Source organism: Capronia coronata, assembly GCF_000585585.1.
Source record: "Capronia coronata CBS 617.96 chromosome Unknown acBCG-supercont1.3, whole genome shotgun sequence".
Taxonomy (NCBI): Eukaryota; Fungi; Ascomycota; class Eurotiomycetes; order Chaetothyriales; family Herpotrichiellaceae; genus Capronia; species Capronia coronata.
The window spans coordinates 1,323,018-1,342,122 of record NW_006912895.1 but is presented as its reverse complement, the minus strand read 5'-3'; the positions used below and the strand labels follow the sequence as shown (position 1 = coordinate 1,342,122).

The window sequence follows — 19,105 nt, the reverse complement described above, 5'->3', positions numbered from 1 at the left end:
TCAGGAGAAATCCCTGCCTTCAAGCACCACCGGCGCAACAAGACTCCAACTGTAAATCCCATAGCACACCCAAGCGCTCACAATCTTAATCCAACTTGCCCAGTACGTCCGTCCGACCGGCGTAAAGTCACTCGAATTCTCAGGGTCCATCTTCTGTGTCAAAAGGGTGGCTACCCAGCAAGTTGCCATCAAGAAGATCACGTGGAACAGGCTGTAGTTATACTGGGTGCCCTGCCGTTCGTCGTCCTTGGAACTCACAACCACCTCGTCCTCATCCTCTGAATCTTCATCCAAGGCGGACGCCGGCAGCGCACCACTTTCTACAGCCGCTCTCATAATCTCCCGACGAGATGCGGGTTGTTGAGTGACCAAGCCGTGTTCATACTCGTCCTGGGTGAGTTGTGCATATTTGTTCTTGCCGGCATTCGCTCCAAGTGCGAAGCCTTGCGTGGCTGCTCGAGTCGTGGTGTATGCGATTGTTAGCATGGTGACAACGGCGCCAAGGATGACCGTGGTTGTTCGTGCGCCTCGAGCCCGGATGAGGGGGTTGCAATGTTTGTCGTCGGGCTCCATACAGACGGCTGAAAGCGTGAGGTAGGTGCAATAAGCCGCGACCATGGCCGACTGCGCCAGTCCTGCCTTGGGGTTCGCATCTTGAATCGTGGGGTTGACACTGAGCAGAGTGATGATAAAGATGAACACCAGATTGATGGTGATAGCCGAGATGTTCATGCTGCATCCAGTGCTCGCGAAGAAGATGTACATGACTATTGTCATGGCAAGGGCGGCCAGATACATGCCTAGACTCGACCCCATAAGCAGAGCTTGCCAAAGCCTGTAATGGGGACCATCTCCTTCGTCAATCTTATCCTGACACAGTTCAGCCCAACTATGGGCAAGGTCGACAAGGAGAATAAGTCCCAGAAGAACAAAAAGCATGGCTCCCACATAGGCAACATAATTTCCCCAAAAGAGGAAGAACCCCTCGGGAATGAAGAATGAGAGCACTATGAAGGCGATCCAAGCCAGAATCTTTGGACCCCAAAACCCGTTTTGCAGGCCTGCCCGAGTATCTCTTGTGCTCCTGACGCCAATGAGGAGGATGGCAAGCAGGAGGTGGAATAAAGCAAGGGCGAAATTGATGCGCTGAACTGCGAAATAACCGTAACATCGAGAAGAACCGCATTTGAAGGTCATATAGTCGAGAGTGAGATGTTCAAGCTTCCGGATGGCCCATGGTGTAAGCATGATCCAGGCCAGGATACTGTTCACCAGCAGAATCATCGCATATGCAATTCTCGTAGCGATTGACGACCTGAACTTGGACATGCCGCATGTTCCACATAGCATGGAACATGACGCCGCTCCGCAGCATGATGCACCCACCGACCAGAGAGTCGCGACGGAGGGAACAAGGAGACTGGGGATCGCGAGGACCGCTCCCATGGTGGAGGATCAGGCTTGTCGGAATCGGGTGAGGCGGCAGGACAATGGAGATATCGGACGTAATCGAAAGGCTTGAAGTATGGTGATTGATTGTTGACTCACGTCTCGATCGATGGTTGAGATGTTTCGCTAACGGGTGCTTGATACAACGTTGCAGAATGAGGATTGATGGTGACGAACGTGGTGGAAGCGCAGGCGGCAGTGAGGAGGTTGAGGCTTGAGGCGTCGCTGCAGGCTGCGGAAGGAACATTCCTGATAAGCCGGCTGAACCAATTAAGGCAGGAGGGCAACGGCGGTGGCGGGTTAAGCTGATCATACTAACGCTATATGGTTAGCGGAGGCTCGCGGGAGGAAGCTTATCCGAGAAGAGATGGGCAGCTCCCCCATTGGTCGAGTGTCTCCCCATTCAACTCCCTTCAATCCACCACAGAGGGACCGAGCAGCGACAACTCGGACACGATGCCGACTGACGCTTGTAGCCGTTCCATGCGTTTATCTCTCACGTTTCCCATCCATCTGATCCGGCAGGGCGGCCTCCTATACTTCTGATGATGAGCGAATGACCATAGAACTATTCTGGAGTGTGAAGACATGGCGCTGCTCACCTCTGATCCCCGGAGGACAAGGATCATTACTGTGATCGCTTGTACCGTCACCTCGCTGGCATGCGGCACAAATGTACGCGGGTTTCCCGGAGCATGAGTTCAATCGCTGACCACCGCATTCACAGTACGGATACTCAGTATGGGGACCCAGCTTCGCCGCACGTCTCAGGTTGTCCGCGACAGACAGCAATCTCATCGTACGAAGCCCTGCATCGACCCCTCGAACGACCACGAATGTCAGTCCACTGATACATGAGATACCTAGGGGACTATGGGCAACCTGGGAATGTATGCCTTTGGCATTCCGTTGGGCATTATGGTTGACGCCAGAGGTCCAAGATGGGGGGTTGTCTTGGCCATCATGCTGTTTGCAGCAGGTTACTACCCGATCGCCAAAGGTACCGGCGGATTGTCCTGAGATATCAAATTGAGGAAGGTCGCTGACAAGGTTACAGCATATGAGGCCGGGCCCGGGGTTTACAGTGTGGCGTTGATATGTGTCTTCTCTTTCTTCACTGGCGCGGGAAGTTGTTCAGCATTCACCGCGTCAATCAAGGCTGGTGAGTACCTCGTTCCGGTCAAAGACATGTCGATTGACCCTGGGCAGCCGCCTTGAACTTCCCCGAAACGCGAGGGACGGCAACAGCCTTTCCACTGGCGGCGTACGGTCTGAGTGCACTGTTGTGGGCAGCCATCGCATTGCTACTGCCACCTGGGACATACAATTTCCTCATCCTCCTGGCCACCGGCACTGTTGTATTACCGCTGATCTCTCTCCCTTTCCTCCGGATCTCACCGCCGCAGACCTATCACCATCTTCCGCAACACGAACAGCAAGTCCTCCACAGGACCAGGTCTCCAAATAGCCCAAATCCTCTTCATCCACAAGGACCAGGTGCGCCAAGCCATACCCGCAAGAACCCCTACTCAAGCAGCATCGAATCTCACGAATCCGAAGCAATGCCCGAGTCATCCGACGAAAACTCTTCCCTTCTATCCAAATCCTCTGCTGAAGACGTCCAAGGCTCGGAGAGTTCGAAGCACCATGAATCTGACAGAAATCATGAATCGCCGCATCTAGATATCAGGGGCTTTGCTCTCTTGCGACTGGCCGAATTCTGGCAGCTGTTCTGCATGCTTGGACTCTTGACCGGGATTGGCTTGATGACCATCAAGTACGCTTGTCTCCTCTAACCCACAAAGCAGTCTACTGACGTTGGCAGCAACATTGGCAACGACGCCCAAGCTCTCTGGAAACACTACGATCCATCAGTCACGTCGGCCTTCATCGAAAAGCGCCAAGCGGTGCATGTGTCCATCCTCTCGTTCTGCAGTTTCACAGGCCGTCTCCTTTCTGGCATCGGCTCTGACGTTCTAGTGGCGAAGTTCGACCGTTCCCGCTTTTGGTGTCTGTTTGCATCCGCCGTCACGTTTTGCGTCGCCCAAATCCTTGCCACCGCCATCTCCAACCCGCACCTGTTGGTCCTCCTGTCCGGCTCGACAGGGCTCGCCTATGGCGTTCTGTTCGGCGTCTACCCCAGTCTTGTGGCGCATTGCTTTGGCGTCCACGGGATGAGTCAGAACTGGGGAACGATGACCCTGGCGCCGGTCGTCTCGGGGAACATCTTCAACCTCCTGTACGGCCGCATCTACGATGCCCACTCGGTGAAAAACGACGACGGCAACGTGGAATGCTTGGCTGGCAAGCGCTGTTACAGTTCGGCATACTGGGTTACCTTTGGCGCTGGCGTGCTCGGGGTCGGCTGTTGTCTCTGGAGCATCTGGCACGAGTTCAAGGTGCACCAGATCAAGACGGGTAAGGAGAGACAGAGGAGTGACCATGAAAGAATTGCCTAGGGTGGCTAGTTGGTCTCAGGCGGCATGAACGATTGCAACATTATGGTTGAGCCATGACACGGTATTTCGGCATTTGGCATGGATGAGCACATGGAAGCGAATTTAGAACTTGAATTTAGCCTTTTGGACGCATGGGATAGAGATATACACCAGACATGGTCATTGCAGAGCAGCAACCACTGTCATGAATAGAACATCTACACTGCCACATTTTGAAGAAAAGGAAGGGTTGAGCAAGGATCTCATGTTTCCAGCTGCTGTTCGATGGTATGATGTGGCCCAGGAACCTGCAGCTAGCCCTTGAGCACGTTGGCATCTGTCTGATGAAAACGTTGTATCCAGCTAAACCATTCGTCGCTCGGTTTTCCTGTCGGCAATGACAAGACTCTGGCATAGTCTGAACGCCCCGAAAATGTCCGCTCATTTCGTGGAACGGTATTATATGAACAAGACACACGAGACGCGATCCAGGTCCTTCGAGCGCCAGTCCATGCTCCGATATGCCATCGCTTTTTCCGGTCCGAACCCTGATGAAACTCCGCCGCTCAATACCTTCTGCCCGCTTCCATGGCCTATGAGACCGGATTGTGGCTAGAATTTTAACAACCAAACAATAACACCGATGTCGAAACCGATGTTGAACGCCGCCTCAATGCTTTCGTATCAATTACAGGGGTGCCGAACCCACGGATGGGCCCAGTATCAGGTCTCTTTGGCCTCAAGCCTTATCCGTCTCCGTTGTCATCCTGGCGACTTCCGCTGCAGCAGATGCCTCTCCTTGAGCTTCCACAGACGGGCTTGAGACCAGATTGCTCGGGGTTGAGGGGGTGTTGGCCGGAACAGAGCTCAATTCACTGAGTTGCTTCTCCAACTCTCGGATTCTCATTCGGAGCATTTGGTTCTCGCGGGTGAGGTTGGCGGTTTCGGCTTGGTAGAAGGCACTCTCGTCACGGAAACTGTTTCTTCTCGCAGCCGTTTCGACCGGAGATGGTGGCCATTCACCGCTGGCTCCAAGGCTAGAATCATGGCCTCCTTGCATAGGTCGCAGGGCTGGAGAGCGACTCGCGCTGGACGGACCGCGAGAGAAGCGTCTGGGTTGTGGAATCGAAGGGATCGAGGCAGGGACTGGTGGGAAGGAAATCGAGCGTTCAGATGCAGGAGTGCCGTGCGGAGTGTCGTCGTCAACGACAGCGGTGCCATTGTTACCAGCGGCGGTGGCGGTGGGTTGTGGTGTGCGGTTCGACTGCTGTTCCGACTGACTGTTCCGCAGGGCTTCCAGTTGCAGCTGTTGTTCTCGTATCATTTGCAGCATTCTATTCACCTGGGCTTCCTGCTCTTGCTCCAATTCGTTATGGATGTCGCCGAGGCTGGGTTGTCGCTGGTGATGGGGATCGCCTGTGGCAATTGCAGACCGCCCACCAATGGTGGCAGGACTCGCAGACACAAAGCTGTGACCCAGGTTGATTCGAGGATCGCTGTTGGAGAGTTCGCCAGGACTCGGAAGGGTCGGGTCATTCAGATTGAGGCCCATAGCAACTTGTGAACGACGGCGGTCGGAAGGCATTCGTCCCAGTCTCGGGGAGCCGCGATTACTCAGGGAAGATCTTCTGGATTCGTTCGCCGCATTTGTCATTGCAGCAGTGGCCAGAGATATGGAGGAAGTGCGCGGTGAGGGAGTCTGAGTGTCTTGTCGAACGGGCGGCGAGGCCGCGGTCTGTATCGAACGGGTTTGCATCGGTGAGGACGACATGGATCTTGATGGAGGAAGAGAGTTGAGATCTGGCGGAGCCATCAATGAGAGAAGGTAGAAGAGGTCAGGAGCGGGATTTACAAGCAATGACTTCTGAAAGCGCGATGGTTGTGAGAATGAATACGTGGTGGTGAGGCTACAGTCAGAAAATGCGGCGTACAGTCAGTGAGAGCACTTGATAGTGGGGAAAATGGGCGGCGAGCTGTGGCTAAGGAGGCTTGACGTCGACGCGTCTGGTAAGCACTCAATTGGGGGGATACAATAATTATTAGGTACCATACTACGTAGTGTAGGCCTTATAGTGCCGGAGGACATTATACCTCCGGTACGTACCTCATACGCTCTAGACCTAATGGTAGAGGGCAAAAAATTGAAGGCCAGGTGATCACGCTGACGCTTGGCATAGACGAGGAACGACTCCGGATCATCGATAAAGACACTGACGGGCAACGAGGGTCAGGAGGCATTTATCAGCATTATTGAGTGATATACAAGATGCCTGTTGTTGGTGTCCGAGTCGCTTTCATTAAGTGGTATCCGGCATGCCTGGGAGGAAATAATACAATTCTCTGGTCAAGAGGGAGTTCTGCGTACTACTAGTAGTACTTTATTACACCTTAGAACATTGTGTACAGGATAGGATATGTGATAAGGTGTGGCATGGGCGGCGTCATAGGCGTGGAGGTGCCAGGAGAGCGGGATTTCCTACTGGAGTTATTGGTGAATCAATACCTAAGGAACCCCAACTGCCACTATTCTAGGTACCTAAACAAGCCTAGCAAGTAGGTAGACAGAGGACGCCGAACAGCCACACACGTGAATCTACAGACAGTCAACACCATCATCATCACGACCTGAACAAGACCTTTCCGCAAATCCACACGATAGTAGAGACACTTTGACAGCCCTGGCGTAATTGTTCTATTGTTATTATTTCATTTCCTCCATGTTCCTCAACACGCGTGGATTGTCGACCAATCAACAGGTCAACCCGCTCATCAATCGGTATAGCGAAGACAGCACCTACTAGTACTGGGCAACACTATAGGCGGTCACAGCTCCTCGCACAGGCACCCGTTCGATATTTAGGGCAGCCTCATTAGCATCATAAGCCCATAAGCCCATAAGCCCCCACTGTACCCTCTCTACCCTCTGATCAGGGACTGACTCAAAGCTCCCTGTAGCTGTAGTGACGGACGGGGCAACTTGTTTACTTGTTGGCTTCTCGTAGGGCTCAAGCTTCCCCCTCCAACTGCCACGGGCGCCTAACTAGTCAACAAGCCAACGAGTAACGAGTAACGAGTCTCCCTTTGACTGTTCTCGACTCCCCAGCCACGGCTTTTCTACTCGACCGTTGCATCCCCCACTGGACTGGCAGTAACAACAACAACATCATCATCATCCCCCGTGATCGCTCGCTCTCTCATTCAAGTTGTTGCTTCTCCATCCACACCACTCCGCCGTCGCAGTCCCTCCATTCTCCATCTTTCTCTTCCATTCACCGACATCGCCATTGAGGTGGTCGCCTATTGCAACGATCAAGACAAACACATTCTCTCATTCGCAACCACCATGTCTGGCCTGCCGTACCTACAGAAATTGCGTAAGAGCGATCTTACCGACTTCGCCGAAGCCACCAAGTTGCCAGAGTGAGTCTCCTCCTTCGCGGTGGCGCTCCAGACGCGTGAAGCACGAGTTGCATTTGTCGCCGCATCCGTACTGACACGCGCGCGACCACAGTTATGTTGGTCTGAAAAAGGCCGAACTCGAAGTCGCGTTGGACGAACATCTGCGCGCGAACTCGACCCGATACGGCAAAGAACCTGTTCTGGGCGAATACTACAAGCGCATCGCCAGTAGCACCCGGTCACCAGTCAAGAAACTCGCACAGAAGGTCTCGGACATAGTGAAATCAGATGAAGATGCTGCGCCCGTCAAGAAGAGCAGGCGCAAGACGACCTCTCCTACGGAAGACACGTAAGGATCCCTTTTGCTCTCCTACAAAAACAACAACAACGGGCGTGACCCGCTAACATTCATCATGCAGAACCGACAACGAGTCACCCACTGTTTCCGCCTTGGTCAAGGCTCCTGCAAAAGAGATCGCACGTCGCTCGTCTATCTTGACATCTCAAATACCCATGCCGCCGTCGCCAGCGGTGGTGACAGACGCTATTGATCAACAAACGCGTCGCATTCGCAGCTCAATCGCAGACGCGTATGATCGCACTCAGATCCATGAATTTGCCGATGCCACACGCGATCTTCTCTCGTCGCCTCTGACCATCACTGCCCTGGCCATCCTGCTCGAAGCGTATGGTTTGCGCGCGCAGATCTTACCCAACAAGCTGTTGACGGAAATCCCACCGGTGCCATACATCAAGTCAACCAAGACCCCGATCAATGTCCCTGATCTGTTCTTGCTCCTTGATTCCAAGTTTTGGGCTCCCTTCTCTCTCTGGACGCTTACGTCGTTCATCCTTCCGGCCTTGATCTCATACTTCATCAATCTACCACTCAAGGCTCATCCCATCCACTCGCACGCGACGCGCCGAGCCACTGCTGAAGCCAGCAGTCAGTTGCAGTTTGATCCCTTCATCTTCAGTCTGGCCAAGGGCTTGATTGCCTACTTGGTGTATGCCCAACACTTCAACTTCGGTGGCTTGTATCAACACTTCACTATCGCCACCATTAACGAGAGCATACTGGGTGGATGGTTTGCCCTTCTCATCAGCTCTGGTCTTGGTGCGGCTGTTAGCTTGTATGAAGCTGTGTTGAGAAAATAGATGGTCTTGGTAGGGAGAAGAGGGAGGGACCACGAAGTTGACTTGGTTGCAAGCGTCATACTGCTTTGGGAAGTTGTGCGCATCATGATGCACAATGCTTCGGAAGTTGACACGTTGTGGGACAAACGGGTTGAACGAGTTACGAGTATTTCCGTTGACATCGAAGGCGTTGGGAATGGTATTGCTTGTCATTCGAATTCACTTCCAGAGGGTTGTATTCCGATCGAGTTATACCCAATGCGCGATCTGCTGGAGCGCCTACCGGCTGGCGCCTGCATGGGATTGATGGAGGTTGGGTGGCGGGTGGATGGATAGGTCAGGTCCTTGTCCAGGTACAAATGAAGTTAGTGTTCAAGCTCTTGATCTTTTGTCTCATCTCTGCTCCGATTGTTGTGCCTCTCTTTAACCTCCTTATTGCAATCTCTGCCGCCGGTCATGCCAGTTCTTACAGAGCAACGGCTTGCATTACTAGTCTCACCACCGGGAGAGCGTCATGCAGCTTGAACACAGAGATTCTAGAGCTCTAAGGCCGCCGCATCCACCATGAACCTATTCCAATCAATCCTCAGTCAACATGGCTGCTGGATAGGCACCGATGCGTCTCTTCGATAAAGCCTGGGACTGTCCATTGCGCTGGCCACAGGCTGATTCGCGCCGGCCATTGGAAAGAGATAGTCGGGATGTTGGGCAGAAGTGGCGGTCGTTTGTTCGTGGGTGCGGCAAGTCGACAATGCCTGCAATTTAGTAGGTAACCTACCAACGCTCATGTCCTGCTCGACCTCAGCCTTGTCACACCAGCAGGCTTTTCAGGAGACACGTCGTCGTATCAACTCTTTGCTTCTTCGCCCGCCGAGTCTAGGCGAGTACCAAACTGGAGTGGAGTGTAAAAGCATCTCAACCAACCTACCTATGTAATATATCCTCCACCGATGTCTCGTTGTATACTGCGTACTATAACGGGGTCGAACTTCTAAAGCGGCAGCCATATGTCCCGATACGGAAAGGTGCCCTTGTTTATGCTCATCTCATTGGTCGCCTCACAACCTCGTCCTTTCTCCTCAGCTTGTCGAGACTCACTCTCCAGCGTCGACCACTGCAGTACAGGATCATTTATTGCCGCTTGGCCTGCTGGGAGAGGGAGGTCGGGAATCCAGGGCTTATGCTCGCTTGCGAGACCACTGACCTTGTTTCTCGCCACTTCCTGCTTCTTCAACCCATCCTACAAAATGGACAACATCTATCAAAACGATGTCGACTTCACAACGCTGGCGCTGCAGTATCCCGACTTCGCTAAAAGGTGTGTGCCGTGTACGAGTCGTTCTCTGTCTTTGTGGTGTCGAAGTTGTTGTTTAGCGCCGATTAAGGTACCGAAACGCGAATAGACCCTTTCTCTGGAACGTCTGACTTACAAATGGGATTCATGGATTGAACTTCATATCCCTTACCCCGTTAATCTCGAATCCATTCGGCCAGAGTGTTGTATCAATGCCGGCAAGACTATTAGATGGAGTCAGACTAATTGAAGGTCGTGCAAACAGATTAAAACCTAATGGTCAACTCGACTTCTCAGACCCGGAGAGCGTCAGGTACGAAACGATTGGACCTCTTCACCATACCCACATGATCAATCCTATCGTGTGCTCGAGGAGCCAGACTTCTTCTTTCAGCTCAGTACACGGTTTGATCTATGATGCGTCGCTAATGCTATGGCGCTGATCTGAACAGGCAGGTGACAAAGTCGTTGTTACACCGAGACTTTGATTTGAGAATCGAGTTGCCAGAGGACAGACTGTGTCCGCCTGTAAGTGGCCTTCCTTACTATTAGATCGTTGTCCACTATCTTCAGTCTGTTTGCTTTCACATATGCTTCTAAATTCTCGGAGGGCAAGCCGGCCTTTGGTCGGTTCCGTGGATTTTCATTTGGTCTGATCTTTCTCACTACAGGTTCCGAATCGGTAAGATATTCTCTCTCTGTGACGGACGACGGCCCCTGGATCAATGGTCCCGTGGCGATTGCATCTCTCGGCGCATCAACTACAACAAGAGACCTTGCTTACTTGCTATCTTCCCACAACTTCTAGATTCAACTACATCCTCTTCATACAACGTCTACTTGATGACTCATCTTCTGATTGGCATGAGGGCTACGATCACGATCGTCAAGTAATTGGCCTCGATATGTATGTACAAGTCCCTATTGTGAGGCCGTCACACCCTTTCATCCACACCTTGAGTTTGAGCGTTTGTTTTCTTCGACACCCATACCCAAAACCTGTTGGTATTCCCTCATCAGGCAACACATTGACTGAAATCTATTCGCAAACAGCGGCACAGGGTCGTCAGCAATCTATCCTCTTCTTGCGTGCCGGCAACGACCTTCGTGGCGTTTCCTCGCAACCGAAATCGACCAGAAGAATCGCAGCTATGCACACAAGAACATCGAGGCCAATGATCTCCAGTCGCGGATAAAGATCGTCGACACAGACCTAACAGGCGAAACATTGATTCCCATTCAAGAAATTGCTGAACTCGGTGTGGATCGGTAGGTACCAGATCAGCCCGCAAAGAAACACTTGTTCTCACGCGTTCCCTGTCTGGGTTCGTCAGGAACATTTGCATGCTACTTGTTTCCAAAGCGGTTATCAAGGTGGCAATGCTTCCATAGTGCTGCTGGAATTTCCATCAATCAATTCTTCAGAGTCCTCAGACTGGTAACTAATGTGGCGGTGAACCTAGAGTCGACATCGTCATGACAAACCCTCCATTCTACCCTTCAGAGGCGTCGCTACTTGAATCGGCTCGTCAGAAATCGCGCCCACCCAACTCTTCCTGTACCGGCGCACCCGTGGAGATGATCACCCCGGGCGGCGAAGTATCGTTCGTGTCACGTCTTATCGACGAATCTTCACGCCCTGAGACGAAACCACGAATTCAATGGTTCAGCTCTATGCTCGGCAAGCTCTCCAGCGTCAGCGCCGTGGTGGACAAGCTCAAAGCTGACGGATGCACCAACTTCGCAGTGGCCGAGTTCGTCCAGGGCCAGAAGGCCAAGACGCGCAGGTGGTGTGTCGCCTGGAGCTGGATGGGATACAGACCCGGCGTGCGTGTGGCGAGGGGAGTATCTACCAGTAGTGGCGTAGAGAAGCGATTGTTGCCTGCGCCGTCAGAGTATGATTTCGAGGTCGAGACTGGAGCTGACACAGAAACTAAGAATGTCGTCGGTCGAATCGAGAACAAGTTAAACCAGGAAATGACCAGGCTAGATGTCCTTTGGAAATACCTTCCCCAGAGACATATCGGAATGGTCGTCAGCCGGCATGGTGATGTCTGGAGTCGCAAGGCCAGACGGAAGAAACTGCATCAGGAAGGGCAGCAGAACACATCAAAACAGACTCACACTCGGGAATCAGGAAACAAACGTACAGGAGGAGTGAAGGACTTTGCGAAAAATCGACTCGAGGACCATGACGAAGAAGTGCACGACAGTGTTTCCCAGCGCCCCTCTGGCGGAGTTGATGGTGCCTCAGAAGACGAAGACGAAGACAAGGATGACCAGGAAGAAGAGCCAGCCCTCGTCGCGCGCATCAGCCTCGTAGCTGTCACGGTGACGTCTACACCAGGAACCCAACCACAGGTCCAATCGCCACCGGCTGTCTCGAACAAGCTGACAACGAACATACATATCCGCCATCTCCAAGGCGGTGACTCTGTCTTGTTCGAAAGTTTCTGCGGATGGGTGAAGAGAAAGATGACTACAACAACATGACTATTAACCGCCCTTACGATCGCCCACGGGAGTGAGAGTCTCACATCCAACTGGGAACTGCAATTGCAAGTATCTCAAGAAACCAGACCACAGCCTCGAATTGAGTCAACATAAACAGCATACAAGAGCATCTCCACACCATGTTGACTTTTGAAAGGCCGTATCCCTGGAAATTTCAACTCCTGGAGGCTGGCTCGACTCTCGAGAGAAAAGGATACCGTATCCACGTCGAGAACGACACCGGTTCAACAATGTCGGCAGAATCCATACCCAGCAGACAATGGAAAACAGCATCACAATCTTCGTCTTGATCTTGATGTTGGTCCTCCAGCCCCTCAACTATCCAGCTTCCGGCAACAGTGCAGCGACTCCGCGAATTGAGAAACGAAGCCTGAGAAGGCTCATATTGGGGAGGAATATTGGAGGTTCGAATGCCGAAATTCGAATTACAGTCAACATTTCAATCTCTGAGCGCGAGAAAATCGGTGTTCCGTCTTGATCAACGTTCATCAAGAGTCTTTGCATGATGACCTTCGAGACAGAGAAAGACATGTCCTGATCATCAACAACAATAGAAACCAAAGGAACATGGCACTTCAGGGTACCAAGTTCCAGCCGGGATCCTGTCGCCGGGATTTCGGATGATATTCTATTTCAATGCAAGTAGATATATCATATCCTCAATGCAAGTACGTACGTAGTATCATATCCCTGTGACGAACAACAAGCCCTGACAGAGACAGAGGCAGGAGATCTCTCTGTTGATTTGTTGCTTCATGCATCAATCCCATCCATCTCCTCCTTCAACCTCCCCCAAGCATCCGTCCCCTCCCACTGCCCCTTCCCGCGGCCCAACACCCTCCTCGCCGCACTCTTCGCCTTGAACCTCCACTTCGCCTCGACCGCTCCACCGGTCCTCTCTCTCTCTTGCGGCCCGAGATCGCGATACCGCCGGACCAGCCAGACCGTCTTGTCGACGACACTGGCCCACTGCGCCTCGCTGACCTGGTCGAACGTCTCCGCCGGGGAGATGGACGTCAGGTGCACGCGCCAAGCTTTTTCCGCGTACGTCAGGGCTTGCGCCGGGCGGTGTCGCCATAGGGAGATGGTGCTTAATTGGTCGTAGAGGGCGGGGGAGGAGGTCGCGAGAGGGGTGATTTGGGTGTCGACGAGAGTGAGGAATGAGCGGACGAGATATGGGAGTTTGGGGTTGTTGGCGGTAGAAGATTGAGATGTTGGATTTGGATCGGAAGAGGACGATGTTGTGATTGTGATTGTGGTTGGAGGTGTGAGTGTTGATGTTGATGTCGATGTCGATGTCGATGTGCCATTGTCGACTTCTCCTTTTCCTTTTCCTTTTCCTTTTCCTTTTCCTTTTCCTTTTCCTTTTCCTTTTCCTTCTCCTTTTCCTTCTCCTTCTCCTTCTCCTTCTCCTTCTTCTTCATTCCCAGAGGAGGAAGACGTCGGATAAGTCCACGTCCGAGTAATGTACTCGGTCAACACCCTCAGAATACCCACGTCCACTGCACCTTCACCCTCCTTCTTACTTCGCAAATCAATCACCCGGCCCATGGCTTGGATCACCTCGTTCCACGGCGTGCCTGCGCTCGGAGGGATACTGGCCGCGACGGTGAGATAGTTGTCCCAGACGCGGGCGTCGTCGCGTTTCAGCGTGGCCGCGCGGCGAAGGGCGCGCAGAGCCTCACGCACATGTCTGTAGGGGTCGACGACGTTGGCGCGAGATGACGGCGGACTGGCGATATGTCCTTGCCGATCGCCATCTGGTAGTGCATCATTCTGGTCTTTTGTTTCTGCTGAAGTCGTAGCCGTCGTAGTCGAAGCTGAAGTTGTTGTAGTCGCAGACCTAGCCGTATCAACACTCTTTCCGTTCTCTTGGTCAGACCCTCCCTTCGGTTCTGTCCCTGGTTCAGATTGAATTTGAGAGATATCATCTCCTGCCACCGGCTTAGGCAGTTTCAACAGCGCCACCGCCAGATTCGACCACGCTTCGCCATCCTGGTCTTCGAGCTGGACACAACGCGTAAAGGTCTCGGTGGCGTTCTGGTATTCCTGCATCTCGAGCTGCAGGCAGCCCAGCGCGAACCAGCTGGACCGGTCGAGGCGGGAGATGCCCAGCGCCAGCGTATATGCCTGGGCAGCGGCCTTGTAGTCGCGCTGTTTGGCGAAATGGCGCCCGAGCGAGCGTTGCGCCCGGCCGTATCTGTTCGACGAGGCTTTCCATGCTAGAGCGTAATACGCCGGTACGCCGGTGATGTCGCCCAGAATGCACAGCAGTCGAGGTGTATCGGCGGGTGGCGGAGAGCGGAGATTCAATGTCGTCGAGGAGGAGGACGAGGCAGTTTTTTCTTTTGTCTCTTTTGTCTCTTTTGTCTCTTCTTTTGTCTCTGCCTTCTCAGCCGTGGTTTCATCGTCGAATAACAGCCCTCTGAGTAATTTGATGGCCTCCTGTTCCCGATCCGTCGCTGCAAGACATAACGCAACTTCCGCGTGCATCTGCAGCCGCTCGTAGATCTCCAGAGCGGTTTTCAGTCCGCCCATGTGCGTCCAGCGAGCTGCGAGCTCGGCCTCGAGTTCCCATCGCAGAGGAGGAGATAGTTGGTAGATATATCTCAAGCGTTCGGCGACCGAGGCCGACTCTGAGGCTTTGGGTTTGGGGAGGAATGTGGTTGGAGGCGTGGCTTGTGAGGAAGATGACTCTGGTTGGGAAGTCGATCCTTGAGGCGAAGCATGTGTTTGAAGTGCCGCTTCCGGGTCTGTTGTCTCAGCAATGACTTGGTCGACGAGGGCTTGGAGTTGCAACAGTCCTCGCTCGGCCGTGCGGGCTCGGTAGCCTTCGATGCGGCTCCTGACCAGTAGCGCCTGAGTGTAGACCTGCCAGTTCGACGAGCCGCCACCCAGTACTCGAGTCGCATACGGGAGAGTCTCTTCTCTCACGAGGCCGTCGTCGGGGGATGTGTTGGTGATACTGCTTGCGGTGGCAAGCAAAATGATGCTATCCATTGGCGAGAGTAATGGTTGGTCGGATGGGTCGAGTGACGATAGTTCATGAGACAATGCAGACTCGGTGGCCACATGGGTCATGGTATCTTCGGATACCGATGTCGATACAGAAGCTGATGCTGATGCTGATGCTGATGTGAACTGGATTTGTTCGAGCAGGGTATCGTCGTTGAGAGGGACGTTCGCGGGCCTGCTTGGGACGTTCGAGCCGTCTGAAGGCTTACTAGGCTGACTCGAGGCACCTACAGCTCTGTCGTGGGACTGACTCGAGCCGTTCTCGTGTCCGGCTTCAATGCCAGCACTGTCGTGATCGCTAGACGAGTCTCGTTCTCGTTCTTGCTGTTCACTGCTCCTCGCCAAAACCACCAGCTGACTGGTATCACGGTCCTGGAATTTCGTTCTCTTGCCCAGCACACCCGTCACAGCGAACTGGAACCGGCGCATGGTAGCCGCTCTGGCGAGATCTGCTCTAGCGAGAGCATCGTCTCCGTAATATGTGCGGATGGAGGCGCGTTCGACCAGAAACTCGACAAAGTGGTCCTCGGCCTCTGCACTGTTCGCGGCGACACGCGACGCGAGCAGGCGCTCGAGCATGTCGGCGTCGGAGTAGATCGTGTCACGCAGCGACGGCGACGGCTCGGCCAGCAGTTTCTGGTGCCAGAAGTTGACTCGCATCCGGGCTCGGTAGCCATTGAACCCGGCCTCGGCGAGGGTCGAGTTCGACAGCATGACCTTGGCGAGCCAGAACAGTTCGATGTGCGGAGTCAAGAGATACGGTCGGCTGCCATCGACGGACAGATATGTGAGGAATTCGTCTTTGAGGGAAGAGAGGTCTTCATTGCGATAGGACTCGGGGATGATGGCCTCATTCGGATCGAAGTTCAGTGGAGGACCGGTCACATTCGCCTGGAGGAAGGCTTCGAGGGCGGTATATCCGATCTTGAGAAAGGAGAGATGATTCGCGGCGTCATTGAGCAGGAATTTCAGCCTGGATGTGACGCCGCTGACGAAGGCGGTCTTTTCGGCGTGGACAGCCTCGAACCCAAGGACCTTTCGCGTCAGCGGGTCATGGAGGACCTCGAGGAAGGACGTTCCCATTTTGGGATATGGGAAGAGATGTTCCATTGCCGCGATATATGGCGGGTTCGGGTCTTGGTCGCGGTGGTGGGTGTAGACACTCGAGGATGAATACTCGACGATGAATGTGTAGATTCTCTCGTGCAATAGACAGCAACCAGGAGACACCTAGACTCACCGACAACAGACCTGGATCGAGGGATACTCGCACCCACAGGTCATTGAACGGTATTGTACAAACCTGGCAGACAGAGACACTCAGGGCGCATCACCAGCCACGACATGAACATAAAATGCCCTGCACCTGAGATCAAGATGAGTCAATCAGCATCACAATCATATACCAGGGCCCGGCGGATACAAGTGTGAGTCTGTAATATACAAATTCTCTCTTTACTCAACGTCGTTTTCCCACTCCAAAAATTTCTCTACTGGTCACGTGACTCGAGAATATCTGGTTTGTACAACGGTGATACTGTGGGAAAAGGAGGCAGACAACAGACAACAGACACCTTCAACACAATATATCCAGTATAAGGTATTCAATCGAATTCGGTATTCAGGTCACAAACACCCGCTGATGCCGCTCGCTATACATACATAAGCATCATAACCCAAAATCCAACACTCCAACGATTCAAGCGAGGGTATCGTGCAATGCGTTCAGGGCTCATATTCCAATCCATCAATCCTCCAGATATCTTTATTTTGTTCTTTTCGTGTTGTCGTGCTGGATTCATATTCTCTTCCCAGTTCGACCAGCCTGAGCCGCCTTTCTCTTTCTATAGGCATCTCTATACTTGATGCGACCGAGAGTGCCAAAGCCATACGCCAGAAAGAACAACAGAGTCCAGGCACAAGTGACGATCAATCCAGTGGGGAAAATCCCCAGCGTCACTCCCGGCAGCACAAATGGTGCAGCGGCGGCGATGGCGGCCGTTGCAATGGTCGGACTGACCTGGGCGGCCTTGAACTCGCCGGTGAACTGGCCTACCACGAACCAAGCTCCGTCGGCGGCGGTCACGTTGGCAGTGATCGGGGCTTGCGTCGCATTGACCGCATTCAGCTTGACGTCAGGAAGCATCAATGACATGAGTTGAGTGTCGTTGAGTTTACTGATATCCAGGTTTTTCTGGAACGTGCCGAACAGAGTATACTGCTGCACCTCAGTCGCGGTGGATTGTCGTTCCCCCACGTCTCTCTTCTTCCGCTTGGTCAGTGATTGGAACATGGTGCTCGCGGGATAGGTGACGCTGAGCATGATGTCGTTCACCGCGACTCCCTGGAAATCTCCCGACGGGTCGAACATTTGGTAGAGGCGGAGGTCGGCCTCGAATGCGCCTTGCTGGGAATCGAACTGCAGGATATTGTAGCATGCTGCCAGGCCGGCATCGTTGTCGACCGAGGTGACTTTACTCAGAGAGTCGATGCAGGCGGCAGAAATGGTTTGGTTGGTGGTGTTGGTGGGCGGCGCCACCGACAGGAGCGAGTTGGATTGTGGTTCTCGACGGAGGATCCGACCAGCGCTCTTCCCAAAGTTTTCTAGATGATGATGTCTCCTCCTCAATGCGCCGGGCATATGTGAGATGGCTTTGGCCGAGACGACCGGGACTTCGGCCAACAAAACCAAAGTCGAGGCGATGATGGCGGCTAGCAGCATTTTGTTCGATAGTGACGGTCTGATCTCTTGGGGCTCATATGTTCGACGGAGGTCGTCAAGACCGGCGGTGAGACCAACAAGCACAGCTTGCGCACACAAAGGAATGTCGGCACGGCCAGCGATTGCCTAAGATCGTGAAGCTCGACGAGGAGAGGAGAGAAGGTGACGAAAAAGCTGCCAGCGAGCACGGAAAAGACCGAGTATGATAGTACTCGGTACGTAGGAAAGAAGAGAAGGGGGCAGAGAGAGGCCTGTGCAAGCAAAAGAACGTGGTCTGAGTGTTGCTCGAGGCTCGTGGTCCATAAAGCACGACCCAGGCCGGGTATAAAACACTTACTGTAGCAGAGCTCCGTAGCCAAGGAACGTTTCGACACCGACACCAGACGTGTTTTGTAGGATTGACGGACCAACCGAGACCGCGGAGACTGGACTCGGAGAGACTTCAGTTCAAGGGATGGACTGTGTATGAAACATTCCACCCAGACCCGACGAAACAGCCAAGTGGGATGTCTGCAAGCCGACAAGGTCGCAGGTTTGTCGGACCCAGCAAGCAAAAGGAGATCGAGGGGTGGAGAGGGAGCGAATCGCCGACCGTGGCTGAGGTGGATAGAAAGGAGACTGGGATGGTGTCGCGACTTCAGAGCTCGACAGGTGTCGATCAAGGTGGCTGGGTTGGTTGAATGATGAACACTCAGGACCATCCAGCAGGGTTCTTCTCATCTCTTGGTCATCTCTTCTATGCATCTATCTACCTCTTTCTTCCGCTCTCTTCGTACAGGCCCGTCGTATGATCGATCAGACCGAAGCAGGAGAGGAAGTCGTATTGGAAACGGATTCGCGACACTTGGCGTGCATGTGGCACAACTTCCACACGAACCGGCAGCCAAGGGGAAGAGGAGAGAGACTTGTCCGACTGGTTTACAGAGTATCGAGAGCTCCGCCGACGTAGATGGCTTTGCTTTGGACTCGGTGGCTTGACGCGCTGGGAGGGGGAGGGGGAGAGGGAGGAAACATGACACGGAAAAAAGGAGGCGTCGAGAAATGGCTGGATGTGGATGAAGGTGTCAATTGTGTCAAACTTGATGGGTCAAAGGCAACCAGCCAGCCAGTCATCGGACGTTATTCTCTCTAGGCTGT

General features: G+C 53.3%; 7 protein-coding genes across 7 annotated transcripts; 3 read left to right on the top strand and 4 right to left on the bottom strand.

The window, feature by feature from the left end:
- On the bottom strand, positions 1 to 1,446 carry A1O1_03792 (uncharacterized protein; the record flags this gene model as incomplete). Its single annotated transcript, XM_007724692.1, has 1 exon — positions 1 to 1,446. One exon carries the CDS (start codon positions 1,444 to 1,446, stop codon positions 1 to 3), a length of 1,446 nt encoding a protein of 481 aa, XP_007722882.1.
- A 591-nt stretch (positions 1,447 to 2,037) lies between these two features.
- Positions 2,038 to 3,908, top strand: A1O1_03791 (uncharacterized protein; the record flags this gene model as incomplete). The annotated part of the gene is made up of 6 exons (XM_007724691.1): positions 2,038 to 2,124; positions 2,177 to 2,248; positions 2,317 to 2,449; positions 2,507 to 2,611; positions 2,659 to 3,226; positions 3,275 to 3,908. 6 exons carry the CDS (start codon positions 2,038 to 2,040, stop codon positions 3,906 to 3,908), a joined length of 1,599 nt encoding a protein of 532 aa, XP_007722881.1.
- A 718-nt stretch (positions 3,909 to 4,626) lies between these two features.
- A1O1_03790 (uncharacterized protein) lies at positions 4,627 to 5,700 on the bottom strand (the record flags this gene model as incomplete). Its single annotated transcript, XM_007724690.1, has 1 exon — positions 4,627 to 5,700. The coding sequence occupies one exon, from the start codon at positions 5,698 to 5,700 to the stop codon at positions 4,627 to 4,629; it is 1,074 nt and encodes a 357-aa protein (XP_007722880.1).
- A 1,530-nt stretch (positions 5,701 to 7,230) lies between these two features.
- Positions 7,231 to 8,444, top strand: A1O1_03789 (uncharacterized protein; the record flags this gene model as incomplete). Its single annotated transcript, XM_007724689.1, has 3 exons — positions 7,231 to 7,307; positions 7,399 to 7,635; positions 7,706 to 8,444. The coding sequence occupies 3 exons, from the start codon at positions 7,231 to 7,233 to the stop codon at positions 8,442 to 8,444; spliced, it is 1,053 nt and encodes a 350-aa protein (XP_007722879.1).
- A 2,749-nt stretch (positions 8,445 to 11,193) lies between these two features.
- On the top strand, positions 11,194 to 12,210 carry A1O1_03788 (uncharacterized protein; the record flags this gene model as incomplete). The annotated part of the gene is made up of 1 exon (XM_007724688.1): positions 11,194 to 12,210. One exon carries the CDS (start codon positions 11,194 to 11,196, stop codon positions 12,208 to 12,210), a length of 1,017 nt encoding a protein of 338 aa, XP_007722878.1.
- Positions 12,211 to 12,984: 774 nt separating this feature from the next.
- A1O1_03787 (uncharacterized protein) lies at positions 12,985 to 16,329 on the bottom strand (the record flags this gene model as incomplete). The annotated part of the gene is made up of 4 exons (XM_007724687.1): positions 12,985 to 13,547; positions 13,725 to 13,963; positions 14,114 to 15,443; positions 15,534 to 16,329. The coding sequence occupies 4 exons, from the start codon at positions 16,327 to 16,329 to the stop codon at positions 12,985 to 12,987; spliced, it is 2,928 nt and encodes a 975-aa protein (XP_007722877.1).
- A 715-nt stretch (positions 16,330 to 17,044) lies between these two features.
- A1O1_03786 (uncharacterized protein) lies at positions 17,045 to 17,968 on the bottom strand (the record flags this gene model as incomplete). Its single annotated transcript, XM_007724686.1, has 1 exon — positions 17,045 to 17,968. The coding sequence occupies one exon, from the start codon at positions 17,966 to 17,968 to the stop codon at positions 17,045 to 17,047; it is 924 nt and encodes a 307-aa protein (XP_007722876.1).
- Between the last annotated feature and the right edge of the window lie 1,137 nt (positions 17,969 to 19,105).